The sequence below is a fragment of the Anolis sagrei genome, chromosome 6 (assembly GCF_037176765.1).
Source record: "Anolis sagrei isolate rAnoSag1 chromosome 6, rAnoSag1.mat, whole genome shotgun sequence".
NCBI classification, from domain to species: Eukaryota; Metazoa; Chordata; class Lepidosauria; order Squamata; family Dactyloidae; genus Anolis; species Anolis sagrei.
In genome coordinates, this window is record NC_090026.1 from 10,136,354 (window position 1) to 10,161,382 (window position 25,029).

Genomic DNA, 25,029 nt, shown 5'->3' on the forward strand with positions numbered 1-25,029 from the left:
TCTGTTAAAGTTCTTAAAGATAAAGTTGATAGATGTCTTTCTTACAAAGTTACATTGTCAATGTCAGCTGCTAACCATCAGTCTAAATTGTTGAATTTCAAGTGATGTTTTGAATTTGAATTTTGAATTTCTAGACATGTTGTTTTTAAGAAGCTGAGAATGTTAAGGTTGCTGGTCTTGCTTTTTCTGGTGACTTTCCATCAATGCAAAAGAGATAATACAAAATGCCCAAGAAAGGATTCTCTGCCCATTCCGGTTCCTCATGAGTGGTATCAGCCGGGAACCCTCCTTATCGGTGGCATTGCATCTCACATAATTTGTGTGTTCCACAAGCTTTCCTTCAAAAAACACCCAAATGACTTCCAGGAACTGGGTCTTAATATTCAGATGTAAGGAACTCCTCCAATTTTTCTATATAAGGTATTTGTAATAATGTTAGAACTGTCTAAGCCAGAAAATAGAATAATGAAAAAATGTGTGTGAGGCTCATTTAATCTTTATGTCTCAAAAATGATTTATCTGTTGTCAATTCTCTAATTTCTAATTTGTTCACAATGTCCTAGAACCACCCTTGATATAGGCAGCAATGTATAGAACACAGATATCTATTACTAAGATACACAAAGTATTACGTTATTGTTGGAACTTCAATGTAAGTCATGTGAACATTACTTTGACTATCTTGTATTGGTTATGTATTGATTTAATGTTAACAATAAGGGTGCTATAGCATATCTATTTTATGTATGTTGTTATTCTTTTCATACATGCAATTGTAGTGCCGGAGACTTGTCTCCTGTTGAAATATTAAGAAGAATTCATTACCTGAAGAAGGTGTTTTCATTATCAATATCATATTTGAAGTTTCAACAACAATAACATAATACTTTGTGTATCCTTGAACCACCCTTCCCAAGTATAACAAATACTTTTATTTTCTGTGTCAGAAAAGGAGGTTCTATTTTTTCCTCTTCATGTTGAACTTAAAATAGTATGACAACAGGAAAAGTGGAAACTAATTTCAGTGCCAAATGCTTTGGTTTGAATAATTTCATACAAAGTTTTATTGATTTCCAAGTTGCACCTTTTTCATCAGTACTTCATAAACGTTATCCGCACCCTTCCTGGTGTCATGCACAATTCCATTTTATCTCTCTCCCTCTCCCTTTGAAATGTCTGTCAGTGCTACGATGAGGTCCAACATGCAGACAAAGCAATCGTATGCAACCTAGAAATGCCTTCTGAAACTTCTTTTGCAGGATGATAACAAAATTCTACCAGCATATCCTGGCTTTGGCATTTGCTGTAAATGAAATCAATGAGAATCTGGAGATTTTACCCAACATCACCCTGGGTTTCCATATTTACGACAGCTACTACTTTGAGAGGATGGCATATCGCACCGTTCTGGACTTGCTCTTCAAAACACAAAGATTTGTCCCCAACTATCGCTGTGGCCCAGAGAAGAACCTAGTAGCTGTGATTGGAGCACTTGGGTCTGACCTCTCCTTCCACATGGCAGAACTGTTAGGAGCCTATAAGATCCCACAGGTAAGAAACATGATGGAGGATGGAAAGGTTTTGTTTAATTCTTTGCTACTTATATGCGTATATCGATTCTTACTATTGAGATGACTGTTCTGAAGATTCAGAGATTTTGTTAATGGAAACAAATGGATATAGGTCATATAAAATGGCTCAAGAAATTCAGGAGATTACAGTTGTGGAGAATAAGATTCAAATCTCTGTTGGACCCTGGAAATCCACTGGGTAATTCTGGGCAAGTCACATTCTCTCAACTCCAAAGGTAAGGAAAGCATCACCACCCAGAACATATCTTGCCAAGAAAACCCTGTAATATCTTTCCTTTAGGGATGTCAGTGGTCAGGAATGACTTCAAAGAACACAAATGTCATAGAAATGATCCAGGAGGTGTTACAAATGAAATCTTTATCATTCTTTACTCTCAGAAGTGGGTAGACCACAGTTCTTTGAAAAGCTGCTCAATTACATATGCAACCAAATGAAAGGGAATAACTAAAACACAATAATTTCACTTCACTTATAGTTTTTTTAACTGAACCATTGTACATTGTATTTTAGCTTGCATATGGATCATTTGCATCTCAAGAGAGTGAGGCAACACACGCTTTTTCCTTCTACCGCATGAGTCCAAATGAATTCCATCAGTACGTGGGGATTATTCGTTTACTTAATCACTTTGGATGGACATGGATTGGGCTGGTGGTTGCAGATGATGAAAGTGGAGACCAATTTTTGCAAGTCATAGAGACCTTGTTTGCTCAAAATGGAATCTGTTCAGCCTTCATACAAAGATTGCCACGCCATAGTCGTTTGACTGAAGAGCAGGATAACAAATTTGTGAGGGTAACTGTAGATGGTAATGCCAGAGTATTTCTTATGCATGGTGATGCTATGGTGGTCATGTGGATGATCACATTCTATGTTTTTTTACTTCCTGAGGATATGAAAGCTGTATATCTGGGAAAGCTGTGGATTGTGACAGCCCAGGCAGAGATTATTGTAACAGGGCCTACAAAGATAATGGACTTTCAAATCTTCAAAGATACAATATCCTTTGCAGTTCACTCAGAGGAACCTCAGGGTTTCCAAGCATATCTTCAGAATGCAAAACCTAACCGTATAGAAGGAGGTGACCTTCTTAAAGAATTCTGGGAACAGGTTTTTGACTGTACCGTTCCAAATCCTCGGGAGCCAATGGAGACTGGCAATAAATGTACATGGGAGGAGAAGCTGGAGATGGTTCCTAGCTCGGTTTTTGAAATGAGCATATCTGGTCACAGCTACAGCATCTACAATGCCGTGTATGCTGTGGCATATACTCTCCATGCCATGGGATTGTGTAGAGTCAAACACAGAATGATGTCAGGATTTAGAAGAGCTGGATGTCAAGAGCTCCAGGCTTGGCAGGTAATCTTTCCAACATGAAGAGTTTTGTAGATAGTTAAATAGCCTCCCAGTTAACTGTACAACATGCCACAATGATGATGTAGTAGTAATATTACTAAGAATTGCCTCAATATTATATGTCTGTGCATTAGAAGTGCAGTAGTCCTAGTACAGTAGAGTCTCAATTATCCAACATAAATGGGCTGCCAGAACGTTGGATAAGCAAAAATGTTGGATAATAAGGAGGGATTAAGGAAAGTCTATTAAACGTCAAATTATTGATTTGGTTTCTGATTTTAATAGGCATTGTTTTAATTACTGTTTTAATATTTTTAATGTTTTGATTGTTTTATGATGATGGCATTGTATGGTGCTTCTGTGAGGCCGCCCTGAGTCTCCCCTTGGGGGTGAGAAGGGCGGGGTATAAATATAGGAAATAAATAAATAATAATAAATAAATTACATTATGATTTTACAAATAAAGCACTAAAACATCATGATTTACAATAAATCAACAGAAAAAGAAGTTCAATACATGGTAATATTATGTAGTAATTAGGCCTGGGTAACCACGGAAAAATTTGTTTCTAAACTCGATTCGTTTCCAGGGAGCGCTAGCGTTTCTAAATTCTAAAGACTTCCCAAATTTGAGATTTCAAAGTTTTGTTATTTAGGAAATTTCGTTATTAATTACGAATCGATTCATTAATGGCGGATTGCGCAATACGCTAAAAAAACCTCCAAATGGGACAGGGGGAAGTTCTGAAGCTTCCCTCTCCCTCTGTTGTTGACTGTTGGTGTGATAAAACAAACAACAACTATATTATATTATTATATTATATTATATATTATTATATAATATTATAATATTACATTATTGTATATTATATTATAGTATTATAATATTATATTATTATTGTATATTATATTATAAATTATAATATATTATACATATTATATTATATATTATTATACTATATTAATTAAGCTGTTCCTCCTAATCCTCCTCCTCCTGATTCTTCTCCTCCAGCTGGCTGCAGGATTCTGAGTTATATGCCTGTGTGGAAAGGTCGTGGGTTATCTGAGACCACACTGCCATATAATCCACTTTAAAGCACGTATTGGGGGATTTTCTGCTTTGATATTCTGAGTTATATGGCTGTGTGGAAAGTTGGGTTATCTGAGACCACACTGCCATATAATCCAGTTTAAAGCACGTATTGGGGGATTTTCTGCTTTGATATTCTGAGTTATATGCCTGTGTGGAAAGGTCGTGGGTTATCTGAGACCACACTGCCATATAATCCACTTTAAAGCACGTATTGAGGGATTTTCTGCTTTGATATTCTGAGTTATATTGCTATGTGGAAAGTTGGGTTATCTGAGACCACACTGCCATATAATCCAGTTTAAAGCACGTATTGGGGGATTTTCTGCTTTGATATTCTGAGTTATATGGCTGTGTGGAAAGGCCCTGGGTTATCTGAGACCACACTGCCATATAATCCAGTTTAAAGCATGTATTGGGGGATTTTCTGCTTTGATATTCTGAGTTATATGGCTGTGTGGAAAGTTGGGTTATCTGAGACCACACTGCCATATAATCCAGTTTAAAGCATGTATTGGGGGATTTTCTGCTTTGATATTCTGAGTTATATGGCTGTGTGGAAAGTTGGGTTATCTGAGACCACACTGCCATATAATCCAGTTTAAAGCACGTATTGGGGGATTTTCTGCTTTGATATTCTGAGTTATATGGCTGTGTGGAAAGTTGGGTTATCTGAGACCACACTGCCATATAATCCAGTTTAAAGCACGTATTGGGGGATTTTCTGCTTTGATATTCTGAGTTATATGGCTGTGTGGAAAGGTGGGTTATCTGAGACCACACTGCCATATTAGGGCTGGGCAACCACAGAAAAATTTGTTTCTAAAATTGTTTCGTTTTTAGGGGTCCATTGCGTTTCGTTATTTAAAAGAATTCCGAAATTTTCTTTTCTGAAGCTTCCCTCTCCCTCTGTTGTTGGCAGTTGGTGTGATAATTTATTTTTTATCACTGATAAAACAAACAACAACTATAAAACTTGCACCAGATATACGGAAATAATAACGAAATGATTTCGAAACGATTTCGAAACGATTTCGAACCAATTACGAACCAATTACGAAACAATTACGAAATAGATTAAAAATTTGTTTCGTTTTTTGGTTGCTCCTGCATGGCTCGATATCGGATCGTAAGCTAATTTAAATACGAATCAATAACGAATTACAAAATTAACGAACGAAACCGCCCAGCCCTATGCCATATAATCCAGTTTAAAGCACGTATTTGGGGATTTTCTGCTTTAATATTCTGAGTTATATGGCTGTGTGGAAAGGTGGGTTATCTGAGACCACACTGCCATATAATCCAGTTTAAAGCACATATTGGGGGATTTTCTGCTTTGATATTCTGAGTTATATGGCTGTGTGGAAAGGTGGGTTATCTGAGACCACACTGCCATATAATCCAGTTTAAAGCATGTATTGGGGGATTTTCTGCTTTGATATTCTGGTTATACGGCTGTGTGGAAAGGTGGGTTATCTGAGACCACATTCCTGATAGTTCGGCTGATCAGTAAACATATTCATGAATTTCCTGCTGTTATATTAAGACTCTTACCCATGCTGTGACAGTAATCTCCCCCTCCCCCCCCCCCCGGGTAAAATGTTTGAGGACCCCTGATATATAGTAATAATAATAGTTTGAAGCTGCTGGCCAGGAAGACAGCATGAGGAAAGAGGAGGGAAGCAGCAGAGCAAAGGTGGCTGGCAGGATGCGCCGCTTGCTAGCTTGCTACCGGGGAGGGAAGAGAAACGGAGAGATTGTAAAACTTGCACCAGACATACGAAATAATTACAAAATAATTACAAAAATTGGAAAAAATATCGATTCTTAATTACTCCTCACACTATTCCAAAATGGCTCAAGATTGGATCGTAAGCTAATTTAAATACGAATCAATAATGAAATACAAAATTAACGAACGAAAATGCCCAGGCCTAGTAGTAATTACTGTATTCATGAATTTAGCACCAAAACATCGCAAAATATTGAAACAGCTGTGAATCTAGGCGGGAGGCAGACTGTGTCGGATAATACAGAATGCTGGATGAGCGAAGTTTGGATAAGCCATTCAGAATAATAACTGCAGCAGCTTCGAAAATCTCAGCCATTTGTACTCACAGTGGCTTCTGAGAGAAGTCAAAAATACAACAGAAAGAACAAAGGAAATGGTCAAAATGCCATGAGGGAATGAGGGAATAGTACTATCAGGGTAGCTCTCTTTTTTTATTAGTATTCATACAAGTGAATCAGAATGCAATGCTTTTGAAAACACAAATATCTGTATGTTTCACCTTTTGTTCATAGCTTCATTCCTTTCTTCAAGCCACTTTTTTTAACAACACAGCTGGAGAAATCATATCATTCAATGACCATGGAGAACTGATTACTGGATTTGACGTAATGAACCTGATCAGGTTTCCAAACAATTCTTTCCTGAAAACTAAAATTGGAATGGTGAATCCCAATGATGAGGATGGAAATCGATTGATCATTAATGAGGATATGATGGAATGGCGTGCAAGGTTTAATCAGGTGTGGATTATTTTAAACTCTTGAAGGACACTTCTTTAGCAGCCTAGGTGACCTCATGTGATTCGCTAGCTTCCATGGTGAATTGGGGGGCATCAGGGCATCCACGCCATACCTGGCTTTTTGGAAAATGCAAAACTCCATAACCTTTTGGAGATTTTATGATTTTTGGAAATGCATGACCTTGTGAGAAATCAACCTTCTGAAAAATGATGCCATAACCTCTTGGCAAAAAGCATGACCAGTTAGAGTCATAACCTATTGGGAAAAATGGCATTCACCAGCATTGATACAAGGCAACTAGGTTTCTCAAATGTTAAACTGATGTGCCTAGCTATGTCTTTGGATTGTTAGGGACAAAGATATGCCAGTGCACAAAAACACATTCAGCAGAGTTTCAGAAGTGTTCTTTTTAGTTGCCCCAAAACATCTTTTCTCCCTTAAAATATATTTGCCTTTAAGTCATGCTCTCAAGATTCCAGGCACCACTCCCACAATCTGGAAAACTGTGGGAATATCCAACCCCCTCTACCAAAGCCCCCAAACCCCTTAGAAAAGTAAAATAAACTTACCTGGTGCTCCCCCTGCCCTGCTCTCCTGGTGCATCATTTCTATGTGCCAGGAGAGCTGCTCCAAGAGTGTACTGGAGGCTGGGTAAGTTATTTTACTTTTCTAAGGGGTCTAAAGACTTTGGGGGAGGGGTTAGGGTCTCCAGTTGTTCTCACGGGCCAGTCCCTTGAGAGCATCTGGACACCCACCCCAGAAAGCGTACACTTTCTAGGGTGGGTGTGTACAGGCTCCCAGGAAAATCTGTGTTTTTAAAATGTGGGTTGTCCTGGGTTAAATTCCTGTCTGGATCCACCCTTAATTATTTGAGTCAACACTCAGATAATGTGGGATTTTCTGTCTTGATATTCTGGGATATAGGTCTGTGTGGAAGGACCCCGAGTCCTGAACAATCCCAGTTTTAATCACATGGTCTGCAGCCCCTCCCACAACAATGAGTTAAAGTAAAATTGCATACCAAAACACACATATACAATACAGTAAGCAATCTGAATTATATACATAACAAATAACTAGTAGAGGCTCGAAACATTTCTATTTCCAACACTTCTGGCAGCCGACGCTTCCCCGTTCACCGGCTGTGTGGTAACCCTATTACTGTGTGGTAACCCTATTGTTTGCCTACTATCAGTAGCTCCTGATAACTTAATTAGAGAGAGGTGATGGATGTCTCACTACTTTGAGCTATAAGAATTGTCCCCAAATGATCATTTTATGCTACAGTTCCTGTTCACCACCTCCATGTGTTAAAGTCTGTAATCAATGAACTTCCTTCTTCTCTTCCCACAAAATCTCCTTGTTTTTATGGGCAGGTGCTTCCCCTCTCGACTTGTAGTGCCGCCTGTCAGCCAGGTAATCTAAAGACAAAGGAGGAAGGGAAGAAATTTTGCTGCTTCAATTGTCTCCCGTGTCCAGAAGGGAAAATTTCTAATACAACAAGTAAGTAACAAAAGCCATCTAACATTCAGACATAGAGAGTCAGCCAAGAGGCCCACATATCAATAGGGTTGTGGGAGGATGAGGATTTCCAACGCAAAAATGGTTGGTTGTGGTTTTATTTAAAAGGTTTGTGACTAAGTTTTTGGCTTACATTAAAATATTCAGGGTGTTAAAAACACAAATAAAAAAGAATGTGATATACTTCAAATAATATCAGCAGAGGATATCAATATGGAGCATGAAATGGAAAATTCCCTTCAAAAAGGACGGCGGAGAGGAGACATGATGGCTAATAGCCATTGGCTATGTATAAATATGTGAGGGGAAGTCATAGGGAGGAAGGAGCAAGTTTGTTTTCTGCTGCCCTGGAGACTAGGACGCAGAACAATGGCTTCAAACTACAGGAAAGGAGATTCCACTTGAACATTAGGAAGAACTTCCTGATTGTGAGGACTGTTCAGCAGTGGAACTCTCTGCCCCGGAGTGTGGTGGAGGCACCTTATTTGGAGGCTTTTTAACAGAAGCTGGATTGCCATCTGTCAGGGGTGCTTTGAATGTGTTTTTCCTGCTTGGCAGGGGGTTGGACTGGATGGTCCACGAGGTCTCTTCCAACTCTGTCTTTCTATGATTCTTCAATACATTCACAGTAATGAACATCAAGGTTTGGGTTTGTGGGGTTAAATCTCAGGCATTGATTGGTTGGGCCATTGTGGTTAATAAAAGGTGTAAAGTGCTTCTATACCGTGAAATAATACCTCTGTGGAATTATGGGAGTTGTGGTTTTACAAGGTGTATATCCTTTTATGCCTAAGAGTGCTAGTAGCCTTGCTAAACTAGAGATCTCACAGATCTTGAGCACTGAACCAGAGCAGTTAACGGAGATGCATTACAGCATTAATTCTACAGTATAGATGAAAGGAAAGAAATAAATCCACTGGATATTTTAATAATGTATAGTAAACCTGACCAGAAAAATATACAATAATACTTTTCTCAGGTTTACCTTCAGATGCAGTCGGAGACTCATCAGCTTCCATTTCAAATACTTTCTTAAAGTCACTTTTCCATAATGTATTGTTGAGGGCTTTCATGGCTGAAATCACTGGGTTGTTGTAGGTTTTTCGGGATATATGGCCATGTTCTAGAAGCATTATCTTCTGATGTTCCGCCTGCATCTATGGCAAGCATCCTCAGAGGTTGTGAGGTTGTGAGCATCCTCAGACGGTGTGACCGCATAACCTCTGAGGATGCATGCCATAGATGTAGTCGAAATGTCTGGAGAGAATGCTTTCAGAACATTTATTTGTTTATTTCCAGTATTTCTACCCCATCCTTCCCAACCCCCGAAGGGGGACTCAGGATGGCTTACATTTGGCACAATTTGATGCCATTAAATATAACAAGGCAAAAGAACAACAATTAAAACAATAACTAGAACATTAGCTCTAGCTACCGCCCAGTCTCGAACCTTCCGTTTCTGGGCAAGGTGGTTGAGAGGGCAGCAGCAGAACAGTTGCAGCAGTTCCTAAATGACACAGCCGGACTCGATCCCTTCCAGTCCGGCTTCCGTAGGGGGTATGGGACGGAGACTGTGCTAGTTGCCATCACAGATCAGCTCCGCTGCCAGATGGATCAAAGTGGATCAGCGCTGCTTGTGTTATTGGACCTCACAGCAGCATTTGATACGGTCGACCACAATCTATTGATCCACCGCCTAGCCATGACTGGGGTTAGGGGGATACCCCTTAAACGGGTGTCCTCCTTCCTCCAGAATCGGGGACAGCATGTGGTGAGGGGAGGGATGGTTTCCGAGAGATCTCTGCTAATTTGTGGGGTCCCGCAGGGAACTATTCTCTCTCCTTTATTATTTAACATCTATATGCGACCACTTGCCTGACTGGTGCGGAGCTTTGGGCTTGAGTGCCACCAGTACGTTTGTGACACTCAGCTCATTCTGAGGATGGAGGGCCGGCCGGACACTGTACCTGAAAATTTCCATCAGTGCCTTGAGGCCGTTACTGGATGGTTGCATACCAGCAGGTTGAGGGTGAATCCAGCGAAGACGGAGATCCTTTGGCTGGACCGTCCGGGTGGGAGGGAGATCCAGCTGCCTACCCTGGATGGCGAGACACTACGTCCGTCATCTTCTGTGAAAAGCCTTGGTGTCTTATTGGACCCTCTGCTCACAATGGAGGCTCAGGTCTCTGCAGCGAGCAGATCTGCATTCTTCCATCTGCGTCAGGCTAGGCGACTGGCTCCCTTCCTATCTAGAAACGACCTAGCTACGGTGATCCAGGCGACGGTCATCTTGAGGCTTGACTACTGTAACGCCCTCTACATTGGCCTTCCTTTGTCAGTGATCCAGAAACTGAAGCTGGTGAAATATGTGGTGGCTCGTCTTCTTGCCAGGGTGCAGGCGAGGTGTCGTATCACTCCAATTCTACAACAGCTGCACCGGCTTCCGATTGAGTACCGGATCACTTTCAAGGTGCTGGTACTAACCTTTAAGGCCTTATATGGTCTGGGGCTGGCATACCTGAGGGCCCGCTTATCCCCCTACCAACCCCAGAGATTACTTCGGTCCGAAGACCAAAATTTGCTTGAAGTCCCCAACATCCGGACTTACCATCTGTCCTCTACTAGGTAGAATGCCTTCTCGAGTGTGGCCCCTTATTTATGGAATGCCTTGCCAGTTGAAACCCGAACCATCCGAGAGCTACTTGCTTTTCGGAAAGCCTGTAAAACCTTTCTTTTCTGACAAGCTTTCGATGGGTGGATAACTCGGGGCTATGTCTGTTCTAGTTTTTATTGTATTATAAAGTTGGTTGTATTGTTTTTAATCGACTGCTGTAAACTGCCTCGAGCCAAATTGGGAGTGTCAGTATACAAGTCAAATAAATAAATAAAAACAGTATTAACTGCCGTATCACCATTCCAGTCAAATTCCATATCCAAAGCGCTATTTATACCTGCTGTGCAAAAGCCTGGTCTCAGAACCATGACTTCAATTTCTTCCTAAAAGTAAGGAGGGATGAAGCCAATCTTACCTCATTGGGAAGTGAGTTCCACAAGTGGGAGGCTATAGCCAAGAAGGCCCTGTCTCTCGTCCCCACGTATTTGCAACGCTGGCGGAAGCGAGAGCAGGGTCTCCCTGGATGATCTTAAACTGCAAGGCGGGCCATATAGCCCGAAAAACCTACAACAACCCACTTTTGGATACATTGTACATTGCCCATGTGAAAGCATTGTCATGAATGACTTTTCAATGATTTTAAAGCATAGGTTCTTTTTATTGCAATTTCCAGTGTGAGAAGGTATATTAGATTACAGAAAACGTTTAGACAAAGAATGACATTGGACATACAGACCTACAGATTCTATGCAACTACATTGGATTTACAATTACATTGGTTAACAAACAAACAAAGGGGAATTACATTTTCACTCAACATTCAGACCACATGTACACGCATTCATCCACATGCATCCAAATATTACCATATCCTCCCTCCCTCCTTGGAGAAGCAGCTGTCAGGCCAGACCCTCATTTCCTGCAGCCTGCCAAGGCATAGTTCCATAACTTCCATAAAGCCAAAACTTCACAACGCTGAGATGCCAAAACGTCTTTCCCTAAGAACAATGCCAAGGACCAGATCTCTGTTTTCCATACAGCAGAACCTGACTCCCTGCACAAAATCCAAGACTCCAAAAGCACACTCCTTCCTCTTCCCTTGAGAAGGAAGGCCAAAGTGACCAGATTGCTCCCGTGCAGATCTGCCACTCTCAGAATACACCATCTCTCTCCTTCCATGGAGCAGAGCACGGCGGGTGGAACAGACTCCTCAGTCTGCCACGATTTGAGCATTATTAGACTTGGTCTTTTATAGGAATATTCTGTTGATGTAGACCCAAAGTTGTAAACTAATGATAGACATCTTCCATCCTGGATCCATCTCAGTTTCCTGGCCAGATGTTGATCTTCTTGATTGGTGTTGATCTTATGTTGACTTCCTTCTTAACATAATGAAGGTTGCAAAGATTTCCTTTATCACTGTCCCAGTTCTTATCACAGTTTACTCTTCAGATCTCATTAGCAGGTTTTAATCACAAAGCAACAAGCAGGTAGTTAGTCATTGCAGGCCTTAATATTATACTGATGTTTCCAAAATTATTAACTCCAACCACACATCCTTCCACTCTTCCATTCATTCACACACATCATTTTAAATTCACATTTATCAAATTTGCACATTGAATTTCTTGTGACAGCATTAATTCTTTTATTTCCCTCCACAGATATGAACGCATGCTTTGAGTGTCCAGAAGATCAATATCCAAGCAAAAGCAAAAACAGATGCATTCCCAAAGATATCTCCTTTCTGTCTTATGATGACCCCTTAGGGATTAGTGCTGCTTCGGTTGCTGTTTTATTTTTCTTGATCACAGCTTTGGTGCTAGCACTTTTTATTAAACACCAAGATACTCCAATAGTGAAAGCAAACAACCGGGACCTCTCCTACATTCTCCTCATTTCCCTTCTTCTCTCCTTCCTCTCTTCTTTCTTATTCCTCGGTCGACCTGGCAAAGTGAGTTGCTTTTTGAGGCAAGCGGCATTTGGCATCATCTTTTCAGTGGCAGTTTCTTGTGTATTCGCCAAAACTATCACCGTGGTTGTAGCTTTCATGGCTACCAAACCAGGGTCCAACATGAGAAAATGGGTAGGGAAGAGGCTAGCTAATTCCATTGTCCTTTTTTGCACTTTGATACAAGTTGTTATTTGTACAGTCTGGCTAGGGAGTTTTCCTCCATTTCCAGATTTGGACATGCATTCACTAACCGGGCTAATAGTTGTGGAATGCAATGAAGGTTCCTTCATCATGTTTTACCTTGTCCTAGGTTATATGGGACTACTTTCCGTCATCAGTTTTACAGTAGCTTTCCTTGCTAGGAAGTTGCCTGATGGTTTTAATGAAGCCAAGTTTATCACCTTCAGTATGCTGATCTTTTGCAGTGTGTGGTTGTCTTTTGTCCCTACTTATGTGAGCACTAAAGGGAAATACATCGTAGCCGTGGAGATCTTCTCTATCTTAGCCTCAAGTGCTGGACTACTGACATGCATCTTTTCCCCAAAATGCTATGTTATTCTGTTGAGACCAGAGTTAAACAACAAGGACCATCTAATAAAGAGAAAAAACTGAAGCATCTGACCCTCGTAGATGCTCGTAATATGTAATAACCACAATCTATATGTCCTAAATTCATGTGATGGCAAATTAAAGAACGAAATCTGCTGTTGTATAATTATTGTTTTTTTTTGGTTTTTTTTAATAATTTTTATTGAAGGTTTTCTTTTGGGGATGTACATCAAGAGAATGTCAATCATTGACGTAACATTGATAAAATAGGTCTAGAGAGTGTGTCAGAATCAGGGGTGTGAGGTAGAGGGGGAAGGGGAGGGTGGTGAGGGGATGTGAGTAGGGTTTAGGGAGAGTGCACGGAGCGGGTGGGGGTTCGGGAGAAGGGAGATTAGTCTGATTGTCTAATGATTATAGCCCGGTTCGCATGTTAGATGTAGAGTAGTTTGGGGTCTTCACGAGCTTCCTCTGTGTGTTGTAATTAGTTGATGTTAAAGAATTTTCTGACTGGGGACCAGTCTACCTTGCTGGTCGTCCTTGGTTGTTTGTTTTTCAAGTGTTCTGATAGACAGTCCATGTTCATTATGTCTAGTAGTTTGAGTGTCCATTCGTCGATCGTGGGGGTTTCTTTGTGTTTCCACTTTTTGGCTATCACTATTCTTGCTGCGGTCATCATGTGGAAGAGCAGCTTATCTTTGTTCTTGTCCATGTGTAAGTCAAAGATTCCTAAGAGGAAGTATTCCGCCTTCATTTCTTTCTTAATTTCCAAGATTTTGTCTGTTATAATGTGTATCTCCTTCCAGAAGCTTTTGATTTTATCACATCCCCACCAACAGTGAAAGAAGGTTCCTTTTTTTTCCTGGCATTTCCAGCAAGATCCCGGTGTATTTTTTTTACCATTTTGCTAGTTGGCTGGGTGTTATGTACCAACGGTACATCATTTTTATCCAGTTCTCACGCAGGTCGTATGAATTTATCCACTTCAGTTTGTTGTTCCAAATCTCCTCCCAGTCTTTTAAGCTTATCGTGTGTTCTATATTTCTTGACCATTTTGTGAGACAGTTTTTGTTTTGGTATTTTTCGGTCTTCCACTCCAGCAGTATTTTATAAAGTTTTGTGATGCTTTTTCTTTCTGAGGACATTATTTTGTCCCAAGATCTTTCTCTTGGCTCAAATCCTATTTTTTTGTCCTTGTTGAACGCTTCTGCTAATTGTCTGTGTTGGAGCCAGTTGATCTCACTATGGGTTTGTTTGATTTCTTCAAGTGACTTCAGCCTATATTCTCCGTTGTTTTTCTTGAGGACGTCTTTGTAGCGGGGCCATTTTTCCCATCCTAATTCCCTTCTTTGATACGCTTCGAGCGGGGATATCCAGAGTGGGGTTTTTGAGTAGAATTTCGCTTTATATTTTTCCCAGATCTTTATTAGGGAAGACCGGATGAAGTGGTTGCCGAGATTTTTTTCTATTTTTCTTTTTGCATACCACAGATATGCGTGCCATCCACTACGCAAGTCGTGGCGTTCTAGTGCTAGATCTTTATTGTATAATTATTGTTGATCAACAGCCCGTTATCTCTTGTTCCAGTGTGTCGTTTTGGATGTAGTGAGATTTGCACTTTCTGGGTTGGATCTCACCAAACTAAGGACCTCTTCACACACACACAGTGGCATGCATTAAGCCCAATGGCAAGGCTTTTGGAAAGCCATTGTTTTTTGTGCTGCCTCACTGCATAGCGCGGCCTCACTTTGCCATCACATTGGCATTGGCATCATGGATGCAGTCTTGCTCTGGCAACACAGAGACCTCCCATATTGCAAGATCAAGGCTGCACATTGGGGAAAGCTGTGCACACAATGCACGCATCTTGCTTCCCCCAAAGTGATGGTAGAGTGGAACAGGGCTACATGGTGAGGAGGCACAGGAAGCATTGGCTTCGCAAAATCCTTGCCATTGGGCTTAATGCACACCCAGCAGCTTTTGTAGTTGTCACCGAGTATGTGAAGAGACCATTAATGGAGCTCAGCATGTTTCCATATATTATGATTCGATATGATGTCAAATGATATTGCTATGTATGGTATTATTCCTGCTCAAACGATCTGACACTTTCTCTAATTCTCTTCTCTAATTTTCATCCATATTGTGAGATAAATCATATTTCTGAGATGTGGGTAGGAAGTATGTACAATATCTCCCCTATTCTACAGCACTCAAAAGCAACTCAGGTTTCCACTGGTGGCATAGGAGGGTTTTTGTCTTGTTGCAGATTCATTTCCTTTCTCGGTGGTTCTTGCACAGTAATACACTCTAGTATTTTCAGGTTTCAGGATGTTCATTTGCAGATAGAGCATTTTAAAGGGATTGTTCCTGGAAATAGGAAAGCGGCCTTTCACTGTGTCATCATACAACTGCTCACCCCCCATCAGTATCTATTAGGCTTGGTTGATCAAGAAAAAATTTGGTTCTAAACTCGTTTCATATCTAGGGGTCGCCAGCGTTTCTAATCTGAGAGGATTTCTGAAATTTCCAATTTTAAAATTTCGATATTTACGAAATTTCATAAATATACGAATCGATTCATTAATGGCGGACACGATTGCGGCGCAATACATGAAAAAAAACCTCCAAACAGGACAGGGAGAACTTCTGAAGCTTCCCTCTCCCTCTGTTGTTGACTGTTGGTGATAAAACTAACAACTAACCAAAACCAAACTATGTTACATTATATTATATCATTATAATATTATTATTATATTATATTATTGTATATTATATCATCCGGAGTTTCGGAGTGCCATGTCATCTGTACGCAGATGATGTCCAACTCTGTCACTCCTTTCCACCTGCTACTAAGGAGGCTGTCGAGGTCCTGAACCGGTGCTTGGCCGCTGTGACGGTCTGGATGGGGGCGAACAAATTGAAATTGAATCCAGACAAGACAGAGGTACTCCTGGTCAGTCGCAAGGCCGAACAGGGTATAGGGTTACAGCCTGTGTTAGACGGGGTCGCACTCCCCCTGAAGACACAGGTTCGCAGTTTGGGTGTGATCCTGGACTCATCGCTGAGCCTGGATCCCCAGGTTTCGGCGGTGACCAGGGGAGCATTCGCACAGTTAAAACTCGTGCGCCAACTGCGACCGTACCTTGGGAAGTCTGACTTGGCCACGGTAGTCCACGCTCTGGTTACATCCCGTCTTGACTACTGCAACGCTCTCTACGTGGGGTTGCCTTTGAAGACGGCTCGGAAGCTCCAATTAGTCCAACGGGCGGCAGCCATGGTACTAACAGGAGCGGGGCGCAGGGAGCATACAACTCCTCTGCTGTACTAGCTCCACTGGCTGCCGATTTGCTACCGGGCCCAATTCAAAGTGCTGGCGTTGGCCTTTAAAGCCCTAAACGGTTCTGGCCCAACATATCTATCCAAACGTATCTCGGCCTATCAGCCCACCAGGACCCTAAGATCTTCGGGGGAGGCCCTGCTCTCCATCCCACCTGCTTCACAGGTGCGGCTGGTGGGAACGAGAGACAGGGCCTTTTCTGTGGTGGCCCCTCGGCTTTGGAATGCCCTCCCCATAGAGATAAGATCAGCCTCCTTGCTGATGGTATTTCGAAAAAGACTGAAGACATGGATGTTTGAACAAGCATTCGGCTAATCCGGTGCGATGAAGTTGATGATCAAGGACTGGTAATCACAGACGATGAAATTGGATTATGATTTTAGTTAAGAGATGCATTGGTCTGTATTGGTGGCCCAATACTGTGTATTGTATATGTGTTTTATGTTTTTAAACTGAATATTGTTGTTTTCTAAGTGTTGTAAACTGCAATGAGTCGCCGATTTAGGCTGAGATATTAGCGGTATACAAGCGCATTAATAAATAAATAAATAAATAAATAAATATTATATTATATATATTATATTATTATATTATATCATTTATATTATATTATATTATATTATATCTTTCCTCTTTGCATTAGTGGCTTTGCGAGGTGGGCATGGTGGGAAGGTGGTTGCAAGGTGGGAAGGAAAGCTGAGAGAACAGCTGTTCCTGAAGGCCACGCCCCCAGCATTTACGATTCACTGGCGGAGTCGTATGGAAGATGGCGGACGCGGCTTCGATATGGCAAAAAACACTTCCGGGTTGCTAAAACGCGTCAAAATCGCTTCTAAAGCTGTAAAAATAACGAATAAATAACTAATTAAGAAATTAACGAACTAGATCAACCAAGTCTAGAATCTATTCTTGCAATCCGTTCCAGCCCCTTTCCAGAAGACTGCCTCACCCAACTCATGTAGTGGCTGCTGAGAGCGAACCCAGAGGCTTTGCAAGAGAGTTGAAGGAAATCTCCAGGTCTCTTTATGCCCTCACCAGACTCACGTACTAGTGGCTGAACTTGTGAGTGGACATCTGGAGAGGACAGGAGATTATGAATTTTACTGGAAAATAATAGATGGGAAACAACATCCTTTGGCTTTATAGGAAAGAATAACCAAATTACCTGTAATCGCGGCTGAAATTAGAACAAATGTAAGCCAAGATATAATTTTGCCACTTCTTGCTTTGGGAAACATTCATAAAAACACAAATGTGTGTCTGAATAGTGTGGTCACAGGGTAACACATTACTTGAATTTATATAGATCACAGCATATAAGTGAAATATTATTCTTTCTTGAAAGATTGAAAGATTTGTGAAGCTTTCATAAGCCTGCCATGTTGGAGCTCAGGATTGAAAAAAGAAGGGTGAGGTATATACTTCATTACAATTTAGTAGGGTTTCCTACTCTAATATCCATTCGGTTGATGAAGATTGCTACCTTCAGTATACTTGGGATCATAATTCTTACACTTATAATTTTACTGACACAAAACACAGTATGAGATATGCAAATGAGATATATTTGCTGGATTTTCTATCACAAACCCTCAAGTGAAACACTTCCCAAACGTCTAGGACTGTGTGATGTATTTTCGAATGATGCTTGCAGATCCAAGTCAGGTGGCCTTTGGCAGTTGACAGGTCATGATTTTGTCACTGTTTATTGTTTCAAAATGCCGGCTGAGATCTTTTGGTATGGCACCCAGTGTGCCGATCACCACTGCAACCACCTGTACTGGTTTATGCCAGAGTCTTTGCAATTATTATTATTATTATTATTATTATTATTATTATTATTGTTATTATTATTATTATTATCACTTACATTCATATCTAAATTCTGGCTATCTCATGACTAGTTCATAAAGATTTTTTTCTGTGAAAAAAGGAATTGGCTTTAGAATTGAACCACCAGCACTCCCTACATCTTTACATTTACTAGGGGTGTGCAAGCCACTAAAAATGGTTCAAACTCATTACAAAACTGGGGTGGGGGTTTCCTGGTGTTTCATTTCTAAATTGTTTCTAAAGTATAGTAAGTGAAAACTTTGTGACTATAATGAGAGTAATGAAATTTCGTTACTACTTCATTATAGCATTTGCACACAATTACTATAATGGGGGGAAATTAAGGGGCTCTTTTCTCCCTAATTTTTAAAGCTACTGGAGTGAGACTTGCTACAAGGGTAGAACATATTTACCACTGTTAGCTCATCAATTTTCTGAATGTTTCACTTATCTACAAATTTTGGGGAAATGTTCAAAGTTTTTAAAATATTTTTTTTAAAAAAAACTACAGGAGTTATCTACTTGAATTTTACATACAATGCACAAGATAACCATGGCATCTGTCCCCAGAAATTTCAGAAAAAATCACACATTTATTGTTTAGACAAAAACAATTTATCCCCCAACATGCGACAACAGCGATTCCCTTGAATGATTGTTCATCTTTATAACACACAACCACATATCTTCAAATTAATACAGATTTATATTATCACATTTATACTCGAGTATAAGCCGACCCGAATATAAGCTGAGGCACCTAATTTTACCACAAAAAACTGGGAAAACACATTGACTCATATATAAGCCAAGCGTGGGGAAATGCAGCAGCTACTGGTAAATTTCAAAATAAAAATAGATACCAATAAAATGGCATTAATTGAGGCATCAGTAGGTTAAATGTTTTTAAATATTTGCATAAAATTGTAATTTAAGATAAGATTGTCCAACTCTGATTCAACTATTATTCTAACTTTCTTCAATGTAAATGTGCTCACGTATCCTTCCAATAATAATAAAGTGAGTAAAATAATACATGTAATAAAATAATAATAGAGTAAAATAATAAATGTAACAATAATAATAAAATTAATAATAATGTAAATGTTAATGTAATAACCATAATAATACCTAGAGTAAAATAATAATAATAATAATAATAATAATAATAATAATAATAATAAGCCTCACTTAAACACAATCGACACTGACAAAATTACCATCTGCCAGCTGCAGAAGGCCACTTTACTGGGATCTGCATGCATTATTCGCCAAAACATCAAACAGTCCTAGACACTTGGGAAGGGTCCGACGTGTGATCCAATACAACAGCCAACAGAGTGACCTTGTCTGCAGTGGACTCATCTTGTTGTGTTTCAAATAATAATAATAATAATAATAATAATAATAATAATAATGTAAAAGAATAAATAACTTTGACTTGAGTAAAAGCCAAGAGGGGGGTGTGCTGTTACACCCAGACGCTTTATAAAACAATAGGCCTGGGCGGTTTCGTTCGTTAATTTTGTAATTCGTTAAATATTCGTTATATTTAAGAATTACAAAATGATTTCGAAACATAATTTCAAACCCGGAAGGGTTTTTCAATATCGAAGCGGCATCCTCCATCCCTTTTATGAGCTTCCGCCCATTTCGGAAATGACGTTTTAGGGATGGAGGATGCTGGGTGCCCTGGGAGCCAATCCGGCGCTCCCAAGCACCCAAGCAGCACCGTGGCTGATTGTGATTGGCCGGGCAGCCCTTTAAAAGCGGCTCCGCGTGGCCGCATTGCTCATTGCGAAGGCGAGGGCGAAGACGGGAGGATTGGGAGGGAGGCTTGGAGGCTAGGATTCATTGCTTGCGAGGGCAGTTGAGACCTCTGGGCTGGGAGGCGCGAGCAGCTTGGAGGCTTTGCCTTGTTCTCGCCCTACAACAGGGCAGGGAAAGCTTTTTGTGAATTTCCCATTTTTTTCTGAAAATATTTTTCTTTAATTCTTCAAAAATTTATAAAAATAATCTTAAAAAAGAGAAGAATCTTGTGTTCCTGTGTGCGTGCGCTTGTCCCTGTCCTGTGGCTGTTTGCTCCACAGCAGGGCCAGTTTTTTTCTTAATTTTCCATTTTTAAATATTTCTGAAAAATATTTCTCTTTTATTCTTCAAAAAATTCAAAAAATAACCTAAAAAAAGAGAAGAATCTTGTGTTCCTGTGTGTGCATTTGTCCCTGTCCTGTGGCTGTGTTTGCTCCACAGCAGGGCCAGTTTTTTTTTTGTTAATTTTCCATTTTTAAATATTTCTGAAAAATATTTCTCTTTTATTCTTCAAAAAATTCAAAATATAACCTAAAAAAAGAAAAGAATCTTGTGTGCCTGTGTGTGCGCTTGTCCCTGTCCTGTGGCTGTGTTTGCTCCACAGTAGGGCCAGGGTTTTTTTTGTTAATTTCCCATTTTTAAATATTTCTGATAAATATTTCTCTTTTATTCTTCAAAAAATTCAAAAAATAATCTAAAAAAAGAGAAAATCTTGTGTTCCTGTGTGCGTGCGCTTGTCCCTGTCCTGTGGCTGTGTATGCTCCACTGCAGGGCCAGTTTTTTTGTTAATTTTCCATTTTTAAATATTTCTAAAAAATATTTCTCTTTTATTCTGCAAAAAATTCAAAAAATAACCTAAAAAAAGAGAAGAATCTTGTGTGCCTGTGTGTTCGCTTGTCCCTGTCCTGTGGCTGTGTTTTCTCCACAGCAGGGCCAGCTTTTTGTTAATTTTCCATTTTTAAATATTTCTGATAAATATTTCTCTTTCATTCTTCAAAAAATTCAAAAAATAACCTAAAAAAAAAGACCCTTGTGTTCCTGTGTGTGCGCTTGTCCCTGTCCTGTGGCTGTGTTTGCTCCACAGCAGGGCCAGTTTTTTGTTAATTTTCCATTTTTAAATATTTGTGATAAATATTTTTCTTTAATTCTTCAAAAAATTCAAAAAATAATCTAAAAAAAGAAAAGACCCTTGTGTTCCTGTGTGTGTGCTTGTCCCTGTCCCGTGGCTGTGTTTGCTCCACAAGAGGGCAAGTTTTTTTTGTTAATTTTCCATTTTTAAATATTTGTGATAAATATTTTTCTTTAATTCTTCAAAAAATTCAAAAAATAATCTAAAAAAAGAAAAGACCCTTGTGTTCCTGTGTGTGTGCTTGTCCCTGTCCTGTGGCTGTGTTTGCTCCACAAGAGGGCAAGTTTTTTGTTAATTTTCCATTTTTAAATATTTGTGATAAATATATTCCTCTTTTATTCTTCAAAAAATTCAAAAAATAATCTAAAAAAAGAAAAGAATCTTCTGTGCCTGTGTGCGCGTTTCTCCCTGTCCTGTGGCTGTGTTTGCTCCACAAGAGGGCAAGTTTTTTGTTAATTTTCCATTTTTAAATATTTGTGATAAATATTTTTCTTTAATTCTTCAAAAAATTCAAAAAATAATCTAAAAAAAGAAAAGAATCTTGTGTGCCTGTGTGCGCGTTTCTCCCTGTCCTGTGGCTGTGTTTGCTCCACAAGAGGGCAAGTTTTTTGTTAATTTTCCATTTTTAAATATTTGTGATAAATATATTCCTCTTTAATTCTTCAAAAAATTCAAAAAATAATCTAAAAAAAAGAAAAGAATCGATTTGTATTTAATAACGAAGTTCGGAAGTCGTTTTTGCGCATGCGCAAATCGCGTCCGCCATTTTAACGAATCGATTCGTTATCAACTTAACGAATCGACCCCCATCAATAACGAAGTTTCGGAAGTGTTTTGCGCATGCGCGGGGGGCCCGCCATCTTAACAAATCGATTCGTTAATAATAACGAAATTTCGTACATACCGAAGTTTTTTAAAGGAAAATTTTGTAATTATTTTAAATAACGAAACGCAAAAACCCACAAAAAACGAATCGATTTTAGAAACAAATTTTTGCGTTGTTACCCAGGCCTATAAAACAAACTATGATGTGCTGTTCCTATGTCTGGGCAAACCACTGGGGCTTTCTGGAGAAAATTGAGATAATCAACAATGGAGTCTATTGCGGGTTTTAAACATCAAAAAGGATATTTATTTCAAAGTCTTGCAGACTTGGTACAGTTCTTTCAAAGTTGCAATCAAACAGTCAATAGATAAAATCAAACAGATATTCCTTCTCCAAGAGGCAAAGGGTCCAGGAATCCCTCACCCTAATCCAGAGCCCTTATCTATAGAAAGAACCAATCTTTCTCTAACTATCTAGGTTCCAGACTAGCCTTGAAGAAAAGGCAATACGGCCTATCTCCCTATAAACTCTATAAAACTCAATTCTATTCAATCTATGACTCAATTTAGCTTCTCTCAATTCTCTTACTATGATATCTCAATTACACTTATCTCAACTCTCAACTGTTCTTAATTTAGCTTACCTAACTGTAACTCAATTAAGCTTAACTCAATCGTTTTTGCGGTGGTTTTTTCTGAGCTACCTTTTTTGGCCTTCAGCACATCCAATGGCTTCTTCAGAACTGAACAGGGCAGGGAGATTCTAAAAAGGAAATTCTCCCCAGGAGGAAGGGCGGGCTCTAAGAACTGCTCCCTAGGCCAATCACTGCAAAGAGTTTGCAGGCTGACCCCCCTTTTCCCTGCCTTTGGCTGCAAAAGTCCAGGCCCTGCAAGGCTGCTGCAGCTTCCAAGAGAAAGGCAAGAGGCAACCAATTTAAGCAACCCAAAAAGGCTGGGAGACCTACAAAGCCCTAAACGGTTCCGGCCCAAAATACCTTGAGTACCGCATCTCGGCCTACGAGCCCACGAGGACCTTGAGATCATCCGGGGAGGCCCTTCTCTCGGTCCCGCCTGCCTCACAGGCACGTCTGGCGGGGACCAGAGAGCGGGCCTTCTCGGTGGTGGCCCCCCGGCTGTGGATCTCCCTCCCTGCTGAAATTAGACAGGCGCCTTCCCTCATGGCCTTCCGCAAGGGCCTGAAAACCTGGCTCTTCGAAAAGGCCTTCAACTAGTGCTATGCTTTGGAACGACCACCGGAATGGACTAGGATTACGAGACTGTTCAAGACCCAAACAAGACGAAGCGGATTTTTAGTTTTAGTTTAAGTAATTGTGTGTTAGTATGATGTATGTTTAGCCCTGAATCTATTGTAACTGTTGTCTTTTTGTTCTATGTTCTGTACACCGCCACGAGTCGCCTTCGGGCTGAGAGTGGCGGTTAACAAATGCCAATAATAAATAATAAATAAATAATAAATAAACAGGGGGGCTTTTTCAGCCTAAAAAAAGGACTGAAAAACTTGGTTTATACTTGAGTATATGCGGTACTTACATACTATGCAATACTGAAGGTGGATGTGAGTGTGACTTGACCTGATTCTGTACTGTGACACCCTGGTCATCTAGGACATCAGTGAAATTTTGTCGATATTTGTAATTGACATGTTACTTATCTGCCATGGATTTAAAGTTATCTATCTGACTTTTCTTGGGGGTTCATATTTTGGCAGTTCAAGAAGTTAGGACAAATTGGAAGAATGTATGTCAAAATACATGATATGTGGAATACACAAGAAGGAACTGAGCAAACATAGTTACAAATCATTTTGTTAACCATAGCTGAGATGGTACAGAGATAATTATCACCCCATATAATTATGAAAATCATAACAATTATTTATCTCAGTCAAAATCCAGCACATTTTCAGAAGTGGCTTGGAAAAATAGTGGATATTAAAATCAAAAAGAGGTTATAAAATCTCCCCCAAGTGCCATTCGGAGGGAGGATGAGGGATGACAAGGCTCCGTCAGGTCACACTCACATCCACCTTCAGTGTTGCATAGAGGTGGCTTGATGTCTGTTGCTCTGGGCATTTTTTCTCTACCTCTGTTAACGCTCTTAAAGATAACGTTGATAGATGTCTTTCTTACAAAGTGACATTGGCAACGTCAGCTGCTAACCCTCAGTCTAAATTTTAGAATTTCGAGTGATGTTTTGAATTTGAATTTGAATTTCTAGACATGTTGTTTCTAAGAAGCTGAGAATGTTAAGGTTGCTGGTCTTGCTTCTTCTGGTGACTTTCCATCAATGCAAAAGAGATAATACAAAATGCCCAAGAAAGGATTCTCTGCCCATTCCAGTTCCTCATGAGTGGTATCAGCCGGGAGCCCTCCTTATCGGTGGCATTGCATCTCACATCATTTGTGCGTTCCACAAGCTTTCCTTCAAAAAACACCCAAATGACTTCCAGGAACTGGGTCTTAATTTTCAGATGTAAGGAACTCCTCCAATTTTTCTATATAAGGTATTTGTAAAAATGTTAGAACTGTCTAAGCCGGAAAATAGAATAATGAAAAAATGTGTGTGGGGCTCATTTAATCTTTATGTCTCAAAAATGATTTATCTGTTGTCAATTCTCTAATTTCTAATTTGTTCACAATGTCCTAGAACCACCCTTGATATAGGCAGCAATATATAGAACACAGATATCTATTACTAAGATACACAAAGTATTATGTTATTGTTGAAACTTCAATGTAAGTCATATGAACATTACTTTGACTATCTTGTATTGGTTATGTATTGATTTAATGTTAACAATAAGGGTGCTATAGCATGTCTGTTCTATGTATGTTGTTGTTCTTTTCATACATGCAATTGTAGT

The 25,029-nt window shown here is 39.8% G+C and overlaps 1 protein-coding gene and 1 gene segment (V, D, J or C); one reads left to right on the forward strand and one right to left on the reverse strand.

Moving 5' to 3' along the window:
* Nucleotides 1-1,465: 1,465 nt before the first annotated feature.
* Nucleotides 1,466-13,275, forward strand: LOC137097332 (vomeronasal type-2 receptor 26-like). The gene is made up of 5 exons (XM_067469760.1): nucleotides 1,466-1,551; nucleotides 2,104-2,952; nucleotides 6,347-6,574; nucleotides 7,951-8,077; nucleotides 12,374-13,275. Exons 1-5 carry the CDS (start codon nucleotides 1,516-1,518, stop codon nucleotides 13,273-13,275), a joined length of 2,142 nt encoding a protein of 713 aa, XP_067325861.1. The 5' UTR covers nucleotides 1,466-1,515.
* A 2,147-nt stretch (nucleotides 13,276-15,422) lies between these two features.
* LOC137097308 (Ig heavy chain V region 914-like) lies at nucleotides 15,423-24,238 on the reverse strand. The segment is given in 4 exon segments: nucleotides 15,423-15,637; nucleotides 17,453-17,623; nucleotides 22,790-22,888; nucleotides 24,187-24,238. Coding segments are annotated over 4 exon segments (537 nt in total).
* Nucleotides 24,239-25,029: the final 791 nt, after the last annotated feature.